This window comes from Oncorhynchus masou, chromosome 24 (assembly GCF_036934945.1).
Source record: "Oncorhynchus masou masou isolate Uvic2021 chromosome 24, UVic_Omas_1.1, whole genome shotgun sequence".
In the NCBI taxonomy this organism is placed as follows: domain Eukaryota; kingdom Metazoa; phylum Chordata; class Actinopteri; order Salmoniformes; family Salmonidae; genus Oncorhynchus; species Oncorhynchus masou.
In genome coordinates, this window is record NC_088235.1 from 44874521 (window position 1) to 44898355 (window position 23835).

A 23835-nucleotide genomic window follows, 5' to 3' on the forward strand; every position below is an offset into this window, starting at 1 on the left:
AATATCATAAACATTGAACATTTGTACATTGTATTGCAAAGTCCATGGTTTGTGTTGTAGTGTAGCAGTTTGCGCACGTGTTTTCATTTGGAACTTGCAATAAAGTTTCTTGTGACGTGAGAATGTTACTAGCCTATTGTTTCTTTATTGCCCATTGACGACAATTTACCATTTCCGTGTGCAAGTTCATATGATCAGTGAGAAATCGTGTCAAAGATAAGTCTGACGTTGAGGCAACATGGCACTGGTACTAATGGAGGAATTCGGCGAAGTACCGGGAGAAGGACGTGTACAGAAATGGATTCTGAAATCGTCTAACATCACAGTGGAAATCATAACACTCGGGTGCATCATAACAGCCATCAAGTGTAAAGGCAAGAATGGAGAGGTCAAAGACATCGTTCTGGGTTATGATGATCTTGAGGGTAAGTGCTGATCTTGAATTCCTCCATGCTTAGCTGACTTAAAGGGAAACTTCGGGATTTTACCAATGATTCCTTTATCTACTTCCCCAGAGTCAGATGAAATCGTAGATACCATTTCTATGTGTCTGTGTCCAGTATGAAGGAAGTTAGAGGTAGTTTAGCGAGCCAATGGCTAACTAATGTTAGCGCAATAACTGGAAGTTTCCAGTGTTCGCAGCCTGGTCTCATAGACTAGACGTAACATAGTAAATGTAAATCCAGGACACTCAATTGAATGATTTGTTATGTTTGGTATGGTTACATAGGACAGATGGTTACTTAATACAAAAACAAGGGTTGGTGTATAACGTGAACTTCTAGCAACTACCGCCCAGTTCAAATCTCAAGGACATTTTAGCAACTTTTCAACTACTTTTTAAAATATATTTTACAATTACTTAGCATGTTAGCTAAACCTTAATCTATCCTTAATCTAACTCCTAAGATACTTAATACATATAGCAAGCCAAAGGTTGCGAATTCAAATCTCATCAAGGACAATTTTAGTTAATTAGCCCCTTTGCAACTACTTAGCATGTTCACTAACCTTTCCCCTAACCTTAACCCTTTGAGCTAACTCTTTCCCTAACCTTAACCCTTTTAGCTAACCCTTCCCCTAACCTTAACCCTTTTAGCTAACCCTTCCCCTAACCCTTTTAGCTAACTCTTCCCCTAACCTTAACCCTTTTAGCTAACTCTTCCCCTAACCTTAACCCTTTTAGCTAACTCTTCCCCTAACCTTAACCCTTTTAGCTAACTCTTCCCTTAACCCTTTTAGCTAACTCTTCCCCTAACCTTAACCCTTTTAGCTAACCCTTCCCCTAACCTTAACCCTTTTAGCTAACCCTTCCCCTAACCTTAACCCTTTTAGCTAACCCTTCCCCTAACCTTAACCCTTCCCCTAACCTTAACCCTTTTAGCTTACCCTTCCCCTAACCTTAACCCTTTTAGCTAACCCTTCCCCTAACCTTAACCCTTTTAGCTAACTCTTCCCCTAACTTAACCCTTTTAGCTAACCCTTCCCATAACTCTAACCTTAACCCGTTTAGCTAACCCTCCCCTAACCTTAACCCTTTTAGCTAACCCCCTAACCCTTTAACCTAACTCCTAAACTAAACCCCAACCCCTAGTCTAGCTAATAATAGCCAACTAGCTAACGTTAGCCACCTAGCGACCAAACTAGAATTCATAACATATTGCACATTTAGCTAATTCTTAACATATAATACAAATTGTAATTCATAACATATTGCACATTTAGCTAATTCTTAACATATAATACAAATTGTAATTCATAACATATCATATGAAATGGGTGATGGACGTACACAAACTAAAGGCGTGTTTTGGATTTACGTACAAAATAGTACAAAATGCTCCGATACCAGGTCGGTGTTTGACATATGTTAGCTATGCTCAATAGGGGTAAATTGTTTGACATGCAGTCTCTGAACTGGGAGGGGGGGCATAATCAGACCTTTGACCTACTGACCTCCTGATGACTTGTGAAATTAGCTTTAAAGTGCTAATGTGAGTGTGTCTCTGACATACTGAAGTCAGCAGGAGACACACAGAAGTCAGCCTCTGAAAATAAAAAATGGATGGTTTCATCAAAACTGAAAGGTGGGAGGAATTGATAAGAGGATGGTGAAATGATATGACAACTAAAAGCAAAGAGCCTGCACCAATCGAGAGAGAGAGAGAGAGTGTGTAGCTTGTGCTGATTTTTGCTAAGAGTTTTATTACAAATATTAAAGTCTCTATAGTGTTTTATGTGATGCGCATGCTAAACACTGAGCCAATGTGCTGTTTTATGTGCGATATCTGTGTGACTCTTGAATGAGAAACAATGACACGGCTCAACTGTTTTATTGCAGGCTATCTGGCCAACCCCAAGTACTTTGGTGCTGTTATCGGCCGGGTAGCCAATAGGATCGCCAAGGGCAGATTTGTGGTCGACGGGAAGGATTATCAACTGGCCATCAATAATGGACCTAACTCCCTCCATGGAGGACTGAGGGGCTTCAGCAAGGTAAAAACAACCAACAGAACCATGGAAACACACAGACTGCAGCATAGAAATGGAAGTTGAAGTATCTCGATGGAATGCACTTGCATACTAAGACAGGATTCACTAACACTATTTAAGTACCGTAGTGTAGACGTCAACATGACTACTGTATTGATAACTCTCTTACACAGATGAGTTGAGATCATTCTTGATTACCCCCAAATGAAAATAAGTAATAAATTACAGTGCTGGACAAGTGTGCAAAAGAGCAATTGAAGTGTCTAGGTAGTGTGTGTCATGATGACAGCACCTGGTGCTGTTAAAAGCCTGAATGACTGGGCAGGAGACATTTTCTTAACCTTCCTTTAGAGGACCTGGGTATAATCCGTCTTCTGCAGTGTGTAGGAGGTGCAGTCCATTCTAAATGATTACCTTGATTTTCCTCATATCTCGGCGCTGTGACTTCAGGAGAATACACAGGAATAAAGAGCCCAAAGGGAACGACTGTAAATGCCTTATTGCAGCAGTAGGATCAATCTTTTTTAAATAAATCATATATTTTTTGTTTTGTTGTTGTTATATGAAGGAGTTCAATAATCTGCTAGACAAAAATGCTTCCTGTGTTTTTCTTTGTGGTCAGCACATTATGAGTGTTCTCCCCCGTCGGTCACACTACATGCCTTTTAATCAGCCCTGTATGGAAGCCATGGGATCCACTTTAAGCTGTGCTGCACAAAACACTGTTACCATCCAACCGTAGGCCTCAGTGTTCACTACTGGCGTCATTACAACTGAATCAATTATAGGCATTATAAACTCGGCTAATGGCCCCCGGAAATAGCAATCGGCTATAGTATCTGCTAACTGCTCCATAAAGAGAAAGCTATCTAAGCCCCTGCACTCTCCAGCTAGAGAGAGGACAGACGCAGCAGCCTTTCTATAGTTCCATCTGGCTGGTGAGATGTCTGTGGATAGTCTTTTAGCAGATTCAGCTCCATCTTTCCCAGATTTGATCAAACATTAGCGCCTTTGAAGTCTGTTGCGAATATTCACAATCAGATTATTCTCTTTGATTACGTCTCCCTGGGAGATTGTATCAGAAGTGTGAAAATGTGGTATAACAACAGAAATATTGTTAAAGTCAAAAGCAGTCCTAGTGTTCTTTCAACAACTTTTAAAAGAATATATTTAGTTTTATCCAGGGAAGAGCAGTGATATTTGATAAACCAGAGCTCAGACTGAGTTGTAATAGATCAGTCATATTCATCATTCCATTTTCACCTCGGGGGTCGGACTCTATTATCCATGCGGCGCCAAGAACACTGCAATTGCATGATATAAATTCAAATTGTCGTCATTCCTGTTCCGATCACCAAGGATACAAGAGATAACATCATGAATTATTCATATCATGTCTCATCCAGGCTTTTTTTATTCATACACCCATAGACCCCATAGTGCCCGATGTTTCTTCAGGTCAAGTTGATTACTCATGAGCCCAAAATCCTGAGCCCACACTTTTAAACTCAGCTAGAAGTCCGCTGGTTACAAATCAGTATCACCATTCAATTCACACGCTTGTCTTGGACCACAGATTGATCTCATTCACATCTGTTGTAGATAGAAACCAAGGCCACACGACAATGACATGGTGGGCTTCTGTTATGGAGTGGCAAGTAGTGGAATGTAATCGCTGAAGGGAGATGGCAACCAGGCCTGACTGTAGTCACTTAGCAACTGTCGCATTCTCAATTAGCATGGAAAGATTTGTTTACAGACAGATGCAGAGGCCACTCTTGTTCTTTTTGCTAAGCCACAGGTGTCCTCCAGATCACACCATGACTCATCTCCTAGCACCCTGAAGGGCTGCTAGTTGTAAATAGCAGGTAGCACTGTTAGCACCATGATGGATTATAAAGGAGCGGCAAACAGAAGATTGCATCATACTTTAAGTCTTGATGACATTCCTATTTCAAGCTGAGAGTAAGCTACAGAGGGCCAGAGCCAGCTGTCAATCAAAGGGGCTTCGCATTAACTGCAGGCAGTGTTTGACATTGGCTGCTGTCAGTGGAGAAAATACTTATTTTTATAAGCGCTGCTGGGGAGATTTGACGGTGCACTCCACTGAGAGAGAGGTGGAAGAATTGCTGTGGTACAGAAAGAAAGCAAGAGAGAGAATGGGCATGGAGAAAGTGTGTGTAGGGGGGTAGAAGGAACGCTGGAGAGAGATTAGCTCCAGGAGATGTATCAGAGCCTTGCAGATGCATGCTACCCCATTTTTAGCTTGTTGTTAGTACATCATGTCCTTGCGCTTCAGGCTCCCTATTGACAGGTTCCTCCTATGACCAATTCACCCTACTCTGTCGCCCCCCCCCCCTTTATACCCCTCTACCACTGTCTCTTATCTTTCTTTCTCTCCCTCTAGCTGTCTATCTCCCATCGCACCCTTTCTCTCCTCTCTGTCTCTGTCTCTCTGTCCCTCCCTTCCTCTCGTTCCCTTCCTCTCTCGAGTAACTGAAAGTGCCTATTATAACATTCAGCTGCAGTGTGGGCCATGGAGGATCAGAACATTTTCAGAACATTTAGACGGTGGATTAAGGTCAAACACAATAATGCTGGGAGATGATAACAAAGGTGTTCCATTGTTTGTAAGATTTGAATTCAGCTCTAGTTCATACAGGATTAGCTCATGGATTTGAGGCAGAACTGGGGAATCACTTTTTTGGCAGTTAACCCAAATTTCTCCTGTAAGTCGCTCCGGATAAGAGTGTCTGCTAAAGGACTCAAATGTAATTGATTTATTGATTTGCCCCTGTGCTGTGCTGTGTTCCAGGTGATATGGGGAAGTGAGGGTGTGGAGGGCGGGGTGCGGCTCACTCTCACCAGCCCAGACGGAGACCAGAATTACCCCGGGGATGTGCAGGCCTCTGTCACTTACACCCTGGAGGGGGACACACTGAGCATCCAGTACCAGGCCCGCTCCACTAGAACCACCCCCATTAACCTCACCAACCACTCTTACTTCAACCTGGCTGGACAGGTACGACGATGAGGAGGAGCTGTCCTCTGTCAGACAATTATGCAGTGAAATCATGTTAAAAATATATGGATAGAACCAGCCAATCACCGGTAAGGCTCCTTGGTGGCAGAGAAAAGCAGACTCTTTCTATATTGTTGACTGTGTTATTCTGTGTCAGTATTTAAATCAGACGTCATGGTGGGATTGCAGTGTGATTGGTTATTGACTGCCCACAGGCATTATGTTGTGGAATACACATACGCACCTCCTCCTCAGTATCTCCTTGTCTCTTCTGCTGTCAACGGAGTGGTAACGGGGTTATTGAATGAAAGTGTTTCAAGAGAGTGCAGTTCTGAGTGACAGTGTCTCAGAAGTGTGTATGGGCTGAGATTGAGGTGCTTTTTAGTCTAATGCTAACTGAGCTTTGTTTAATAGCATCCATCAGCATGGTAACAAGGGGTGTGTGTGTGTGTGCGCGCGCAGGGCTCAGCTGACATCTACGACCATGAAGTGTCCATCAACGCTCCAACATATTTGCCTGTAGATGACGTCATGATCCCCACTGGTAAGAGAGAAAAATACACTTTTCTTTTAAATAAATTATATTTGTATCACAAGGAAAAAGAACAGCTTTTTATAGAATAGTCTCAAAAGCTCCCGGAGTAAAATACCAGATAGGATAATTACATGGATAGAATATTACCTGCCCTATCCTAACCCCAACCTCTCAGAAGTGAGCATGTCAGACATACACAACATGACTCAGCTGAATGATTTTTAATTGGAATAAGTTTGTATTAAAGAGAGAATGTTTGCACTTGTCAAGTTAGCCTTTACTCTGTGTGCATCACATCTCCTACCCTGTTGAGGTGTATAATGAGGATGAGGTGTTGACCTGTGTGTGTGACCCTCACCCTTCAGACAGACACACTGAGCTGTCAGGAAGCTGTGGTTATATTTTCTTACTGACAGACAGACACAACCTGTGGGCCTCTGTTCTAGGAGAGCAAATTTGTGATAACAATCTTCTCCAAACTCAGAAATACGACTCTGACTGATGCATGTTAGAGTCAGATGCATCAGATAGCAGACAACTGTTTCCCTTCAGTCTTCAGATTGAGTGTGCTCCAGGACCCTCGCACTGTTTCTCGCTCTACAAATTATAATCTGTAGAAGAGTAACAAAAATGGTTAAACAACTGTTGGGAAAGATTTAGGTTAAGGCCTTAAAAGTCTGCATCAACACACACTGATAAGAACCCCCTACTTTATCAGTTGACCGAATTGATTATATAGCAGAAAGCAATTTCAGCCAAAATGTAATCTTTCGCTCTCTCCCTCTCTGACTTTAGTCTAACATTTAGGGCACAGCATGAGGCTAGACAACACTAGATCGCCTGAATAAGACTATAGATTGTTAACTGGATGTCTAAGACTTGACACAGTGCAACATAATGGAAGTGGATTGATGGGATTCAAGCTGTAATCTTCCATCAGGCTTAATCAGCAGAGCGAGAGCAGCTGGGGAGAGCAGCACGACTCAGTAATAATTTAGTAGGGAGTCCAAGCGTCGCTCCATTAGCAATGTCTGCATGACGTTACGCCACAGAGAAACGGATATGTTTCACCCACATGGGTGGAGGGACCACAGCACTGCCTAAAATGTAGTGTGAAATAATGATTTTTCCATCTTTTCCTAGAGTGCCTAAATTACACAAAAACAGTCCGCAATGAAATTGTGAATGATTTGCACAGAACAGTCATCTTTTCTCTAGGAACGGATAGAATAGAAGTTGGTTAGGCCTTTGGCCTATTGGTTAATGTTGCCAGGGTCATTTGAATGGTAATACCACAGGTATGGAGGACTAGATGGTGAATCCTAGTCTTTTTTTTGTTTGTAGAAGGGATAAATGGCCATTATAGTAGAGTGACTGACAGCCAGTCCTTCTTCTCCTAAATACAGGAGTCATCTATCTCTCTCTACAGACTCTGTCTGTCTTTATCAATGTCAGTCTCCATTTCCACTCTCTCTCTCTCTTTCTCCTCTCCTTAAAATGAGATTATCACTACTAGACAGAGGTCTAACGCTGTTGAGTTTTAGAATAATCATTAACGTACTCCAGATTAACCTATCCAAGCTCTCGCAGACCTTTAAATAAACACATTCATTACAGTTCAATTACCAGTCCGCCCCGTGGGACAGCCTAATGGTGCAGACAGAATAGTTAATGACTGTTTATTTTTAGAGTCGGTTTTGGAGCCGCAGTAAATTGGGCTTTGGGATTTAGAGTAAATGTTAGTCCATGGAGATTCTAGATACATGTTCTGCTTGCTCCAGCTGATGCCTCTGTTTGTTTGTTTGAAATTGATAGTAAGAACCTGTTGGCGCACCTGTGTATTTTTCATTTTGAATGGCCCAGGGGTTAGAGGTGGTCAGATGCGAACCCAGACTGATACCTCCAGATCGAGAGAGAAAATGAGCGATTGTGTCCTTGCAAAAACATAAAATGAATCGAAATCGGAATGGAAAACCAGACACTAATCTAGAATCCATTATCCCTTCCACCCCCAACCCCCCCTCCCCACACACACACACACACACACACACCAAACAAATGCACCTGCTGCCCTCTAGTCCATACTAAGATGCTTCTTACCATACCATAACATCAAGAGTTATACCAACAGCCCCTAAACACTCTAAACCAGTTTACAACTCACTGATCCAGACTAGAATACATCCCACAAACCAGTTTGCTACTTGATAGAACCTTGAGGAGCCTTCACGTTATTCTTCTTCATACGTAATCACTTAATTAAGTCATCTTTGTGGTTGTATTTGTTTCTTCTCTGTGTTGTCTGTTTGGATAGTTTTTTGTTGTGCATGTGAAAGGCCCTCTGTATCATGTCACTAGTTTAATTTCCTGTCTCAGTTCCTGTTGAGACACTGGATAAATGAGGAAGCCGATCTGATTGATAGCCACTTTCGTCATGGCGATATTTTTGGCCTGTGAAATTGCAAGGGGATCAACGAGGAGGTGGTTTGGGGGTGGGCAGGCTCTCTGAGAAGCCTTTGAGTTGCTCAGCATTTAATAAGACCGAGAATGTGTTCTGACATTAGTATGCTGTCAAGGAGAAAGGGGCTGTTTGTCCTTCATACCACTTCCTAAAGTCACTCTATGTTACAAATGTATTTCCTAAAGGAAAGGGAGAATACATTCAATGGAATTGGGAGCTTAATGTCGGTTTATTTTAGATGGTTTGACATAATCAAATATCCTCACTGTTTCAATAGTGATGTGTGTCTTTCTCAGTTCATTTTCTGTCTCCTTGCTAATGAATTTGAAAGCCTATTGGCGTTGGATGTTTGCCAGTTAATTTAGGTGATGTGTCCAGGTCCTCGGCCCTATTCATGTCAACTGTCATACCCAGCTCTATCCCTGCTCTGTCTACAGGTGAGGTCAGACCAGTGGAGCACACACCCTTTGACCTTCGGAGGCCAGTTCTGATTGGCCCACGGCTGAAAGAAGTGCCTGGGCCTGGGTTCGACCACAACTTCTGCCTGTCATCACCTGGAGATGCTTGGACAGAGCGCATGTGTGCAAGGTGAGGCCAAACTATGTTGGGCGGTACAGTGCAGTCTAGCTGTTTCTTGATAAAGCATCAGTAGTGCTCTTGCAGAGCATAGAAAATGCATGAACACTGCACAGTGCCCGAGCTACAACCTTGGATAACTGAGTGACTGTCTCTCTCCTAACAAACCCTCACCTCTGCCCTCCCTCTCTCTTTTTAGGGTATTTCACCCAGCGAGTGGGTGTGTTATGGAGGTCAGCACCACTCAGCCCGGCGTCCAGTTCTACACAGCCAACTTCTTGGATGGCTCTTTTAAAGGAAAGGGTGGGGCCTCTTATCCTAAACACAGTGCCTTCTGCCTGGAGACACAGAACTGGCCTGACGCTGTCAACCAGGTACGCTGTCCTTTAATGTAGTCCTTCACTAATGCATGGAGTAGATCAGCGGAAGAGGGGAGAGCAAGAGCCAGCTGACTTGGCCATGGTTCAATAATAGTAGTCTGTGTAGGCTGCCACCATAGAGATGAAAGTTGATGTTTAGCCACAGTCGTGGTTTGCCTATGGGCTTAACTACTGCTGCTGTAGACTTTGTATTGACAAGGAACATTACACACTGTCAGTACTGTTCTCCTATTTAAGTCTGGTGGGTCGACATGTATTTTAATCACTGCCAGGCAGGCTGCTAAGACACACACACACATTTGAATGGTTCCTGAGCCTTCTCCTCACAGCCCATTATCTCTAATAAGACTTGACTTATTAATTCACCACTCTAGTATTTTTTTGAATAACTACTGTTAAGGTACGACATTAATGATGTGTCCATTAACTAAATGATAAATGACACTGCTACTGAAAAATTAAGCCTAGAAGTTCATTAGATTATCTTTGTATCTAACATTGCAAATGCCCAGCAGTATAGTTACATGCAGATTTTTCTCATGAAAGTAAAATCAAATGGACTTATACTGATCAACAGACCTTCATATGGTGAATCATCCTCATCATACTTGCTTTGTAATTATGTGTAATGCTTTGATGAGCTGTAACGGGTGAGTTGAAGTCTAACAAGCTGACAACACTGTTTGCGCGCGCCAACGAGCGTCTGCATTGCCATGGGCTGAAATAGAAATCAGTTCTATTTCTGACGCAGATCGCGCTGCAAGTCCTGCCTCTTCCATCTCCTCATTGGTTTATAGAAGCAGGTACCCACATGCCATCTCCTCATTGGTTATACGAACGAGGTCAGTGGCGGTAATGCATGTAATTTATGAAAGTTGCCAATCGCAATAAAAAGTCAAGAGACGAAAAAGCCTGGAAGGAGGAGAGATGACTAGAAACGATTCGGTTGACCGTTTTATGTGTGGATTAATTGGCGGAGTAGAGGACCTTGTGCATTTCAGGTAAAATAACAACTCAATGTTTACATCCCAAGACAAATTAGCTAACAACAGCAAGCTAACTAGCTAAATTGCCATAAATGTTGACTGCTTTTCGACCTGTCTCCAAATGAATTTAATTGGTTCAGAGTTTGTTTTGATATTTTAACCTGCGTGTAGTAATCACATTTGGTGTGGGGGGACAAAATACATTTATGCACGATGTCGCACGCGCACAGCCGGTTTGGGTTCCGTGTAAAGCAGAACCTAAAGGCAATGGCAGTCAATTACAGTTAGAAGATGGTATACATGAGAGCAGAAACGTTTCACGGCTCGAATGGCGTGACTCGATTGTAGTTGGTGTATAGGCAGTAAAAGCATAATGTAGAGATTGTAGTTGGTGTATAGGCAGTAAAAACATAATGTAGAGATTGTAGTTGGTGTATAGGCAGTAAAAACATAATGTAGAGATTGTGGTTGGTGTATAGGCAGTAATAGCTTAATGTAGAGATTGTAGTTGGTGTATAGTCAGTAAAAGCATAATGTAGAGATTGTAGTTGGTGTATAGAAGAGATTCAAGGGCATGGTGCATATAATATTGATGTAAAGGAGTTTAGGAAGGTTGTGTAAGAGCAGAGGACAGGTTCCGTGAGTTGATGGAGATTTTGTAAGAGCACAGATTGGAATCATGGGAAATTGATTGTGGTCAGAAGTGTGTGGGAGGGGAAGAGGCCACTTTACAGATGGAAGGAGAGGGGGAATGGAGAACGGGTGTAAAGTGTGTAGGTGCACGTGTGTGACTGGGTGTGTTATGCAAAATAATTGTTCAACACTAATAAATCAAATATAATTTTATAACAAATCAGCACATTAGGATTGAGAACAATGTGGTGGAGGCAGCAGCAGCAGAGACGAGGAAACAGCCCTGGCCTTAGCCTAATTGTCTAAAAAAAATTGAGGAGAGAGGTAAACCCCAATTTAATTAGGTCTATAATAATATAATAATAATATATCCCATTTAGCAGACGCTTTTGTCCAAAGCGACTTACAAGTCGGCTGGGGCCACTACTTTTACATATGGGTGGCCCCAGCGGGAATCGAACCCACGACGCTTGGCGTTGCAAGCGCCATGCTCTACCGACTGAGCCACACAGGACAATCAATAGACTTCCTGTTAAATGTGCCTGGCTTTATAAATCATCCATGTATATCTATAGAAATAAGGCTAGCTTCTGTTACCTGTTTGAGTGTTTGTTTAATAGCCTAGTGATTCCGTGAGCACCAAGCCTCATGCAACGACAAAATGTCGGATAAAGCAATGTCACAGATTTGGCTGTTTTTTATATTTGATATGCTATAATAAAGGCTTTAAAAAATAAATTCCCGTTAGAGCAGACTCGCTGTTATTTTTTTAACACGGTGTGACTGTTGGGCTCCTTCTTGAGTCATTTGTGTGTCTTAATTATTTGATAAAACCGTGTGCTTATTAAAGCATCAGACAAGCTCAGTGCATATGTAGTTGATTTTATTCAAACACATAGGGTGTGTCTGCCTATATATGCAAAAATAAGTTTAAACATTTCGACCAATCGATTGGTCGAAAGAACTGGACGACAAGATTTTTATTTTTTTTGTCGGGGACAGCCCAAGTATTGAGTTTTCTCCTTGTCGCCAGAGCCCCTAATCCCTGTAGCATGCAATGTAATAGAGTGCTTTGACTTCTTGTGCTCTTGATTCATTGGGCACCTTCAGCTTATCAGTGAGCTGGCTGCCCTTGGCTAGAGTTACACTCCTGCATGGCTGAGCTGACCAGCAGTTCACTAGTACAGTTTTACACACAGGTTGGAAATACAGTATAGAGAGATGAGAGCCTCATGGACTTCATGGAATTATTATTGAAACATTTGCCCTTGCTCTGTACATGTACACTTTGGCCCCTGTAATCATGCATTTTAAAGAACCAGACATGTTATTGATATACCTTTTACATCTGATGAGGTTGTGTTTGTGTGCTGCAGGAAGCAGCAAATCATATACACTGATTATACAAAACATTAAAAACACCTGCTCTTTCCATGACATAGACTGACCAGGTGAAAGCTATGATCCCTTATTGATGTCACTTGTTAAATCCACTTCAATCAGTGTCGATGAAGGGGAGGAGTTGGGTTAAAGAATGATTTTTAAGCCTTGAGACATGGATTGTGTGTGTGCCATTCAGAGGGTGAATAGGCAAGATAAAATATTGAAGTGCCTTTGAACCGGGTATGGTATAGGTGCCAGGCACACCGGTTTGTGTCAAGAACTGCAATGCTGCTGGGTTTTTCACGCTCAACAGTTTCCTATGTGTATCAAGAATAGTTCACCACCCAAAGGCCATCCAGCCAACTTGACACAACTGTTGGAAGCATCGGAGTCATCGGCCAGCATCCCTGTGGAATGCTTTCGACACCTTATAGAGTCCATACCCCGACGAATTAAAGCTGTTGTGAGGGAAGGCGTTCTTAATGTTTGATATACTGCCCATATGTATACTGCCCATATAGACAGCATAGAGTCACTAGTGAAAGTCAACAAACCCCTTGCACAGTAAATGTTTTTACACAACCTACACAACCTAGTTCACATTTTCAAAGTGAAAGATGTATTGATTGCATATGTGCTTACAACTCAGAGTTAATACTTGGTGGAAGCGCATTTGGCAGCCATTACAGCTGTGAAACATTTTTTATCCATTTCTACCAACCTTGCACAACTGTTAGGGCAACATACAGTGCATTCAGAAAGCATTCACACCCCTTGACGTTTTCCACATTTTGTTGTGTTAAAGCCTGAATTTAAAATGGATTAAATTGAGCTTTTTTGTCATTGCCCTACACGCAATATCCCATAATGTCAAAGTGGAATGATGTTTTTTGAAATTTGTACAAATGAATTAAACATGAAAAGCTGAAGTGTTTTCAGTAAACCCCTTTTTGTTAGGGCAAAAATGTGCTTAAGAAGTCCCATGAACTCACTCTTTGTGCAATAAGTGTTTCGCATGATTTTTGAATGATTTATTTATCAGGTAAGTTGACTGAGAACACATTCTCATTTACAGCAACAACCTGGGGAATAGTTACAGGGGAGAGAAGGATGAATGAGCCAATTGTAAGCTGGGGATGATTAGGTGACTGCGATGGTCTGAAGGACAGCTTGGGAATTCAGCCAGGGTTAACACCCCTACAATAAGTGCCATGAGGTGTCATTAAAGATCCGTTTTAACATCCCACCCTACACAGGGCAGTGTCCCCACTCACTGCCCTGGGGCATTGGGATGTTGTATTTTAGACCAGAGGAAAAAGTGCCTCCTAATGGCCCTCCTACACCATCTGGTCTCCCATCCAGAGACTGACCAGGACCAACCCTGCTTAGCTTCAGAAGCAAGCCAGCAGTGGGATGGTGCTGGCTTAACTACCTCACCTCTGTACCCTACACATACAATTATCTGTAAGGTCCCTCAGTCAAGCAGTGAATTTCAAACACAGATTCAGCCACAAAGACCAGGGAGGTTTTCCAATGCCTCGCAAACAAGTTGACTGAGAAGAAATTCACCTTAATGACCTGGGGAGTAGTTACAAGGGAGAGGGGGATGAATGAGCCAATTGTAAGCTGGGGATGATTAGGTGACCATATGAGTGCTAGATTGGGTATTTAGCTTCTGGTCTCTCATCCAGGGACCAACCACCACAACCCTGCTTAGCTTCAGAAGCAAGCCAGCAGTGGGATACAGGGTGGTATTCTGCTGGTAGATGGGTTTAAAAAAAGCAGACATTGAATATCCATTTGAGTATGGTGAAGTTATTCATTAGACTTTGGATGGTGTATCAATACACCCAGTTACTACAAAGATACAGACGTCCTTCCTAACTCAGTTGCTGGAGAGGAAGGAAACCACTCAGGGATTTCACCATGAGGCCAATGGTGACTTTAAAACAGTTACAGAGTTTAATGGCTGTGATAGGAGAAAACTGAGGATGGATTAACAACATTGTAGTTACTCCACATTACTAACCTAATTGACAGAGTGAAAAGAAGGAAGCCTGTACAGAATATAAATTCCAAAGTGTGCATCCTGTTTGCATCAAGGCACTAAAGTAATACTTCAAAAAATGTGGCAAGGCAATACATCTTTTTGTGTCCTGAATACAAAGTGTTATGTTTGGGGCAAATCCAAGAGAACATATTACATGGGTATGCTTGAAGTCATTAAGGACTGGGAAGTTTTTCAGGATAAAAAATCAATTAATGGTGCTAAGCACCGGCAAAATCCTAGAGGAAAATCTGGTTCAGTCTGCTTTCCATCAGACACTGGGAGATTAATTTAATTTATTTTTTAGCAGGGCAATAACCTAAAATACATGGCCAAATCTACACTGGAGTTGATTACCAAGAAGACCCGTGAATGTTCCTGAGTGGCCGAGTTACAGTTTTTACTTAAATCTACATGATAATCTATGGAAAGACCTGAAAATGGTGATCTAGCAATGATCAACAACCAATTTGACAGAAGAATTTTGATGTGACTAATGGGTCAATGTTGTACAATCCGTGTGGAAGGCTCTTACCCAAGACTTACCCAGAAACACTCACAGCTGTAATCTCTGCAAACGTGTTAATAAAAAGTTTTGACTCAGGGGTGTGAATGCTTATGTACATGAGACATTTCTGTATTTAATTTGAAATAGATTTGCAAACATGTCTAAACATGTTTTCACTGGGGTATTGTGTGAAGATGGGTGAGAAAACATATATTAAGTCCATTTTGTAACAAAACAAAATGTGGGATAAGTAAAAGTGGTATAAATATTTTCTGAAGGCACACTTTGTAAAAAATTGCTCAAGCTCAGTAAATTTGGTTGGGAATCATTGATGGACAGCAATATGCAAAGCTTGTCTTTTTCATTTGTTTTAAGCAGATTTACGTCAGGAATATACAGTTCCAGTCAAAAGTTTGGACACCTACTCATTCATTGGTTTTTCTTTATTTTTACTATTTTCTAGATTGTAGAATAATAGTTAAGACATCAAAACTATGAAATAACACATATGGAATCATGTAGTAACCAGAAAAGTGTTAAACAAATCTAAATCTATTTTAGATCATTCAGTGTAGCCACCCTTTGCCTTGACAGCTTTGTACACTCTTGGCATTCTCTTAACTCTAATGTGTGGAAGCCAGGAGAAGCTAAAAGTTGTTTATGTTAATTAGCGGTCAATTACCGTGAGTCTGACCGTTATTTGCTTGACAATCATCTGCTGACAATTTCGTGCCCGCCACAGCCCTAGCTAAGAGTTGTGCAAAGCTGGTAGAATCTGATTCAAAATGATTCACAGCTGTAATGGCTCCCAAAGGTGCTTCCACCAAGTATTAACTCTGGGGTGTGAAGACATCAAGACATACGCAATTAAGACATCTTCATTTATTTTATTAATTGGAAAATGTTCTCTAACTTTCTTTCACTTGGTGGAGTAGGTTGTGTAAATCTATAGGACAAAAAAATATAATGTAATACCTTATTAGATTTCATTTTAAGGCAGAAAAATGTGAAGGCTGTCCAATCCTCCTCTGTAGTTATAATGCACTCTGCCCCTCTCTTTCTGCTGGCCCCCTGTGCTGCCAGCAGATATATGGCAGTAATTGTTCCTTGAGTAATCACAGCATCAGCTTATAACGGGAGTGCCTGCTATGGAGACCATGAAAGATTTACTGAGCACTGTATACTCCTCTCTTCTGTCCTCACTGTAACTCATTCCCTCGCCTGGACTGTCTCTTCTCTCTCCTCCCCATCTCTCTCTTTCTCTCTCCATCACTGTTTCTCCCTCTCTCTCTGTCCTTTCTCGCCTGCCCTGCACGTTATTGCCTCACTTCTATCCATCTTTCTCTCTAGGCTCTCTTTGTCTTTACATCCATCCATATCAAACTCTGAGAAATTGAATTCTGGGCTGGAAGACTGGCCTTTTAAGTAGGAGAAGGCTGCATGAGGTTGATTTCCATAAATCCTGTTCCTCCATTCCTCTTGCTGTGCTAGCCTTGTGGAGATTAGTTTCACAGCTTCTCTTCTTGCCCACAGTGTCAGTAGAGTGAATTAAATATGAGCAGGAGGAAGGACCAGTACAACTGTATTCTATACTATGTACTGTATCTTTAGTCTATGACACACTGACATTGCTCAGTCATATATTTAGATATTCTTAATTCCATTCCTTTACTTAGATGTGTATTAGGTATTTGTTTTGAAATTGTTAGATATTACTGCACTGTCGGAACTAGAAACACAAGCATTTCGCTACACCCACAATAACAAATCCAATTTTATTTGCCGGATGCACCGAATACAACAGCTATAGATCTTACAGTGAAATGCTTACTTACAAGCCCTTAACGAACAATGCAAATAGTCTGGGTAGCCATTTGATTAGATGTTCAGGAGTCTTATGGCTTGAGGATAGAAGCTGTTTAGAAGCCTCTTGGACCTAGACTTGGTGCTCCTGTACCGCTTGCCATGCCTCCATGAGTGCTAAACACGTGTATGTGACCAATAACATTTTATTTGATCTGTACAGGTCTATGAACCCCATTTCTGTCGTTCCAAGTGTTTACGTACTGTATGTGGGTATTTGCATGTAGGCAAGAAGAGTGTTTGAAACCTGGCTAACAAGGCTAGCCTAAACAGAGGGAATCACAAGCACTCATGAAGGCATGCACACACACACATCCCTAAATACATACACTGCCGTTCAAAGGTTTGTTTTCACTTAGAAATGTCCTTGTTTTTTAAAGAAAAGCATTTATATTTGTCCATTAAAATAACATAAAATTGATCAGAAATACAGTGTAGACATTGTTAATGTTGTAAATTACTATTGTAGTTGGAAGCTACAGATTTTTTAATGGAATATCTACATAAGCATACAGAGGCCCATTATCAGCAACCCTTTTACAATTATGTTAGCACAGCTGAAAACTGTTGTTCTGATTAAAGAAGCAAAAAAACTGGCCTTTAGACTAGTTGAGTATCTGGAGCATCAGCATTTGTGGATTCGATTACAGGCTCAAAATGGCAAAAAACAAATAACTTTCTTCTGAAACTCGTCAGTCTATTCTTGTTCTGGGAAATGAAGGCTATTCCATGCGAGAAATTGCAAAGAAACTGAAGAGCTCTTATAACACTGTGTACTACTCCCTTCACAGAACAGCGGAAAATGTCTCTAACCAGAATAGAAAGAAGAGTGGGAGGCCCTGGTGCACAACTGAGCAAGAGGACAAGTACATTAGTGTCTAGTTTGAGAAACAGACACCTCACAAGTCCTCAACTTGCAGCTTCATTAAATAGTACCGGCAAAACACCAGTCTCAACCTCAACAGTGAAGAGGCGACTACGGGATGCTGGCCTTCTAGGCAGAGTTGCAAAGAAAAAGATCTCAGACTGGCCAAAATCTCAGACTGGCCAAAAAAAAATACAAGATTAAGATGGGCAAAAGAACACAGACACTGGACAGAGGAACTCTGCCTTGAAGTCCAGCATCCTAGAGTCGCCTCTTCACTGTTGACGTTGATACTGGTGTTTTGCGAGTACTATTTAATGAAGCTGCCAGTTGAGGACTTGTGTACAGTACAGTACCCTTAAAATATTGCCGTCTTGGTAGATTGGATACAGCTACAGTGCAAAAGTGCTGTCAGCTCGAGTTTTTAACAGCTGCTGGTGGGTTTGCTGTCCGGTAATTACAGCCATTTGAGTTGCCTGCCGCTACGTGGATCACATTCAGAGTTCACTAGCGCCAGATCTGGCCCCTGCCCTTCTGTACTGTAGGAGAGGCAGGGATCCATGCAGAGATACGGACATTTGCATTGGTTTGAGCTCAAGAACAAAGTGCACAGGCAAATGACAGATTGAGAAGGACTTCCATTTGCATACATGCATACATACATACAGTATCAAACCGCTGCGCATACGTGAGCCAGAGAACACTGCAGTTGGAGCAAACAGGGTGAGGGGGAGGAAAGGAGAGTGTGGGTGGGAACACAGGGTGCAGGATGAGTCAAAACAGGAGATGAGGAGAGCGTTGTAGCCACACACACACACACACCCTCACATGGAGAGGTTTGAACTGAACTCTGCCTTTTGTCTTCTTCAGACTGAACAATGTCAGCCAGTCCATGTTTTAACCTCAGTTCCCTTTTTCTGTTCAGATACTTCTCCAGTTCCTTAAACCTGACCGTGTCCATGTGATGGGAAACACCATGTGTGCGGGTGTACGTTTGTCTGTGTCCCACAGGGCGCACACTGGTTGAACCAACGTGGAATACACGTTGAATTGAGGTCTGTGCCCAGTGGGGTGTGTTTGTTCGTTCAGCACATCCATTGAGCCTCACATTGAGATACTGACTCAATGTAGCTGTCTGTCATGTCACACATTGGGCCAACAGAAAGACCTCCTCCATATTCACTCCTAACCTCCTAGCAACCAATTTTAGAGTTGTATGCACCTAGCAAACAGTTTTAGCCTGCCAATGAGTCTTCCAAAAGACGACACAGACAGAAACCTTGCTTCTGTCTTCAATGTGACCCTCCTGTGTCCTGTTCTTCAGGTGGGACCTTGATGTTGTGACCCTATGTTTATGAACAGGCCTCTTTCCCCGATGCTCTGCTGAGACCAGGGGAGCAGTACCGCCACGTCACCCGCTTCACCTTCTCCACCGCCTGACGGAGAGAGAGGGGGGGGGGGTCAGGGGTCAGCATTAAGCAGGGAGCGACCAATCAGAATCCCAGCCACTGATCAGAGCTGATCCTTTGCTGATGAAAGGATGGAGCAACACGGAACAGGAGTTGTTTACACTCAAATCAGAAGGTTGATTTTGTAGTATTCAAGAACCAATCTGAGATGGACAGGTAATGATTTTGAAATGAAAATGATGACTTGATTAGAGGTGATGAGTTCATAAAGACGCACAGGTACTGTACCAATTTGACTCTCAATATCCTCCACATTGCTTTGTTCCCCTCTTTACAGCTGGACTTTTACTGCATTAAACATTGTAATATCCACTACCATTTGAAGTTGGCTTTGGGCCCTGTTCAAATTAGGCTTTAAACTTACATAAATAGTACAGTTCATGTATAAGTATATTAGTTTCCACTTTCCTTTGTTGTTGGGTACACAGGGTCTCTTTTGCTCCATTAATTACTCTTACAATATTTTGTGGCCCAAAATATTGTCACCCTTGGACTTTTTCTCCCTATTTCTTATCAAATCATTTTACATTTAGAATAACTTTTGATAACTGCCAACAAATGCTTATTGTAGCCATCAATGAGCTTGCTGCACCTTTCTACTGGCAATTTTTCCCAACCTTCAGCAGAAAACTGTTCTAATTCTTCAACGTTTGAGGGATGCCCTCCACCAACTGCTGTTTTCAGCTCTCGCCATAGGTTATGGATGTGATTCAGACCTCATCTCTTCGCTGGCCACTCTAGAAGAGTCCAGTGTTTCTTCTTCAACCATTCCATGGTGTTGTTGATGTGTGTTTAGGGCCATTGTCCTTCTGGAAGACCCACAACCTTCAACAGAGTATGTTTTTGGGTCCTGGGTCGAACATTGGTAGTCTGCTGAATTCATGATACTGTGTCTTGCACACATTCGAGGCCCCCAGTACCAGAGACAGCAAACCAACCCCATGTTTGATTGTAGGGAGGGTGTTCTTTTCTTTGGAAGCTTCATTTGGTCATAGGTAAAAATAGGAAGACTAAACTGCTGAAGGAGACACAAGATAGCCTGATTGAATTTCTCAAAAACCCATCTTAACAAGCCGAAATCTTGTGGAAAATGTTCTGTGGACAAATTAAACGAAATTAAAGCTCTTTGGCAGTACAGATCAGTGCTGTGTTTATTGACGACCAAATTAAGCATTCAATGAAAAGAGCACGATTAAAGATGAAGGTGGTTTGATAATGCTGTGGGTTTGCTTTGCTGCCTCTGATACTGGGGGCCTTGAAAGTGCACATGGCATCATGAAATCATCAGATTATCAGGTGTTTGAGTCCAATGTTCAACCCAGCGTCCAAAAACTGAAGATTGGGCCAAATTGCCAGTAGAAAGGTGCAACAAGCTCATTGATGGCTACAATAAGCATTTGTTGGCAGTTATCTTGACCAAAGATGGTGCAACCAAGTACTGGCTCCAGGGTGCCAATAATTTTGTCCATGTCATTTGTCTTTATTTTCTAAATTAATTTGAAACTTTGTTGAAAATCCAATAAGGTGTGGTGACAGTAATTTATTAATGTATTAATTGTGTATCTCATTGGTATTCACTGGAGTGATCTTTGATTATGGGACTCAATATTGGACTCTATTGCAATTCAATGAAAACACCCATTATATTACCTCTTCTACCTTGACAGAGCCTTCAGAAAGTATTCATAAACCTTGACGTACAGAGCCTTCAGAATGTATTCACAAACCTTGACGTACAGAGCCTTCAGAAAGTATTCACAAACCTTGACGTACAGAGCCTTCAGAAAGTATCCACAAACCTTGACGTACAGAGCCTTCAGAAAGTATTCATAAACCTTGAAGTTTTACGCTTTTTGTTGCATTACAGCCTGAATTTAACATGGATTAAATTGAGATGTTGTGTCACTGGCCTATACAATACCGCATAATATCAGTGGAATTATGTTTGTAGAAGGTTTTCCAAATTAATAAAAAATGAAAGCTGAAATATCTTGAGTCAACAAGTGTTCAACTCCTTTATGGCAAGCCTAAATAAGTATGTGAGTCAAAATGTGCTTAATAAGTTTCATGGACTCACTTGTGTGCAATAAGTGTTTAACAAGATTTTTGATTGACTACCACATCTTTGTACCCCACACAAACAGATAATTTTAAGGTCCCTCAGTTGAGCAGTGAATTTAAAACACAGATTCAACCACAAAGACCAGGGAGGTTTTCCAAGGCCTCGCAAATAAGGGAACCTATTGGTAGATGGGTAAAAATGAAACATTTTAGTTACTCCACAATGGTAGCCTAAATGACAGTGAAACGAAGGAAGCCTGTACAGAATAAAAATATTCCAAAACATGCATCCTGTTTGCAATAAGGAACTAAAGTAAAACTTCAAATAATGTGGCAATTTGTTTTTTAACTTGATGTCCTGAATACAAAGGGTTATATTTGGGGTAAATTCAACACAACACATGTTGACAGCATACAATCATCGCAGCTCTGCAGATTTTGTTGTGAGGATACAGAATCAATAGATCATTTATTTGGTATTGCCCTCAGCCTGTTTCTGGTCTCAGGTTGAGGAATGGCTGAAAATGAATAACATTGATCTAAAATTAACTGTAGAAATAGTATTGTTGGGAGATCTGGAGAGACCGGGTCAGTCAATTACTAATATACTAATACTCTTAGTGAAAGTATTTATCTTTAACCTGCAATCTGTGGATTCTATTAAATTAGATTCAAATTGTATGTTAAACATCACAGCATAGTTGAAATATATGTGGTGTGAAGAAATGTGAAGAGGGTGGCCAGCAGAGATAGATGGGAGGGGCTGAGAGAAGCTGAGGGTTGGGATGTGGAATTGGAGACAAGTGGGAGTGGAGTTGCTGGGCGGGGGATAGAATGACGGTCAAAGATAAAAGTCAAAAAATAAAGTCAAAATAAAAAATAACAAAAAGTTTGTTTGAATGACATTGAGGGGCAGTATTGTTAGAGTTAATGCCTGTTTGCCTGAGGCTGATACCGTGCAGGTGTTTGTACACATGCATATGCACACACACTCATTCAAACGCAAACACGTGCACACATGTAAATAGTGCCACAAATGCACTCAAACATATTCAGTTGGCCTTGCTGTTATGATTTTTGTTGTCCTTTGGTTTTTGCATTGTTGACACTGGTTTCATCTGTGGGTCGCTCTGGATGGGACACTGTTGATGACTAATGTGATGTATATACTGAGTGGCTTCACTGTAAGTAGATTGTATGTTTTATATATTCCATAAAATAAAATAAACACTGAGTGTCACTGAGTACCGCTCTTCTTATTTTCAAGCGTGTTGGCTGCATCATGTTATGAGTATTTTATTTTTATTTAAAAAAAACAACTTTATTTAACCAGGTAGGCTAGTTGAGAACAAGTTCTCATTTGCAACTGCGACCTGGACAAGATAAAGCATAGCAGTGTGAACAGACAACAACACAGAGTTACACATGGAGTAAACAATTAACAAGTCAATAACACAGTAGAAAAAAGAGAGTCTATATACATTGTGTGCAAAAGGCATGAGGAGGTAGGCGAATAATTACAAATTTGCAGATTAACACTGGAGTGATAAATGATCAGATGGTCATGTACAGCTAGAGATATTGGTGTGCAAAAGAGCAGAAAAGTAAATAAATATAAACAGTATGGGGATGAGGTAGGTAAAATTGGGTGGGCTATTTACCGATAGACTATGTACAGCTGCAGCGATCGGTTAGCTGCTCAGGTAGCAGATGTTTGAATTTGGTGAGGGAGATAAAAGTCTCCAAATTCAGCAGTTTTTGCAATTCGTTCCAGTCACAGGCAGCAGAGAACTGGAACGAAAGGCGGCCAAATGAGGTGTTGGCTTTAGGGATGATCAGTGAGATACACCTGCTGGAGCGCGTGCTACGGGTGGGTGTTGCCATCGTGACCAGTGAACTGAGATAAGGCGGAGCTTTACCTAGCATGGACTTGTAGATGACCTGGAGCCACTGGGTATGGCGACGAATATGTAGCGAGGGCCAGCCGACTAGAGTATACAGGTCGCAGTGGTGGGTGGTATAAGGTGCTTTAGTAACAAAACGGATGGCACTGTGATAAACTGCATCTAGTTTGCTGAGTAGAGTGTTGGAAGCTATTTTGTAGATGACATCGCCAAAGTCGTGGATCGGTAGGATAGTCAGTTTTACTAGGGTAAGTTTGGCGGCGTGAGTGAAGGAGGCTTTGTTGCGGAATAGAAAGTCGACTCTAGATTTGATTTTAGATTGGAGATGTTTGATATGAGTCTGGAAGGAGAGTTTACAGTCTAGCCAGAGACACCTAGGTACTTATAGATGTCCACATTCTAGGTCGGAACCATCCAGGGTGGTGATGTTAGTCGGGCGTGCGGGTGCAGGCAGCGAACGGTTGAAAAGCATGCATTTGGTTTTACTAGCGTTTAAGAGCAGTTGGAGGCCACGGAAGGAGTGTTGTATGGCATTGAAGCTCGTTTGGAGGTTAGATAGCACATTGTCCATGGACGGGCCTGGAAGTATACAGAACGGTGTCATCTGCGTAGAGGTGGATCAGGGAATCGCCCGCAGCAAGAGCAACAT

At 41.7% G+C, this 23835-nt stretch overlaps 1 protein-coding gene across 3 annotated transcripts; it reads left to right on the top strand.

Annotated features, from left to right (window-relative positions):
• Window positions 1-22527, top strand: galm (galactose mutarotase). Of its 3 annotated transcripts, none has more exons than XM_064934053.1 (7): window positions 1-425; window positions 2342-2496; window positions 5309-5515; window positions 5978-6059; window positions 8949-9099; window positions 9287-9461; window positions 14824-19069. In XM_064934053.1, exons 1-7 carry the CDS (start codon window positions 239-241, stop codon window positions 14896-14898), a joined length of 1032 nt encoding a protein of 343 aa, XP_064790125.1. In that variant the 5' UTR covers window positions 1-238; the 3' UTR covers window positions 14899-19069. The 3 variants fall into 3 exon arrangements, with proteins under 3 accessions (XP_064790125.1, XP_064790126.1, XP_064790124.1); XM_064934054.1 differs by lacking the exon at window positions 14824-19069 and adding an exon at window positions 19077-19103 and having other exon boundaries at window positions 2-425; XM_064934052.1 differs by lacking the exon at window positions 14824-19069 and adding an exon at window positions 19115-22527 and having other exon boundaries at window positions 3-425.
• The last annotated feature ends 1308 nt before the right edge of the window (window positions 22528-23835 follow it).

Coding starts and splice junctions, on each gene's coding strand:
- galm (XM_064934052.1), top strand. CDS start 239: ATGGCACTGGTACTAATGGAGGAATTCGGCGAAGTACCGGGAGAAGGA. Junction 2,497..5,308: donor GACTGAGGGGCTTCAGCAAG/GTAAAAACAACC, acceptor GCTGTGTTCCAG/GTGATATGGGGAAGTGAGGG. Junction 6,060..8,948: donor TGACGTCATGATCCCCACTG/GTAAGAGAGAAA, acceptor CTCTGTCTACAG/GTGAGGTCAGACCAGTGGAG.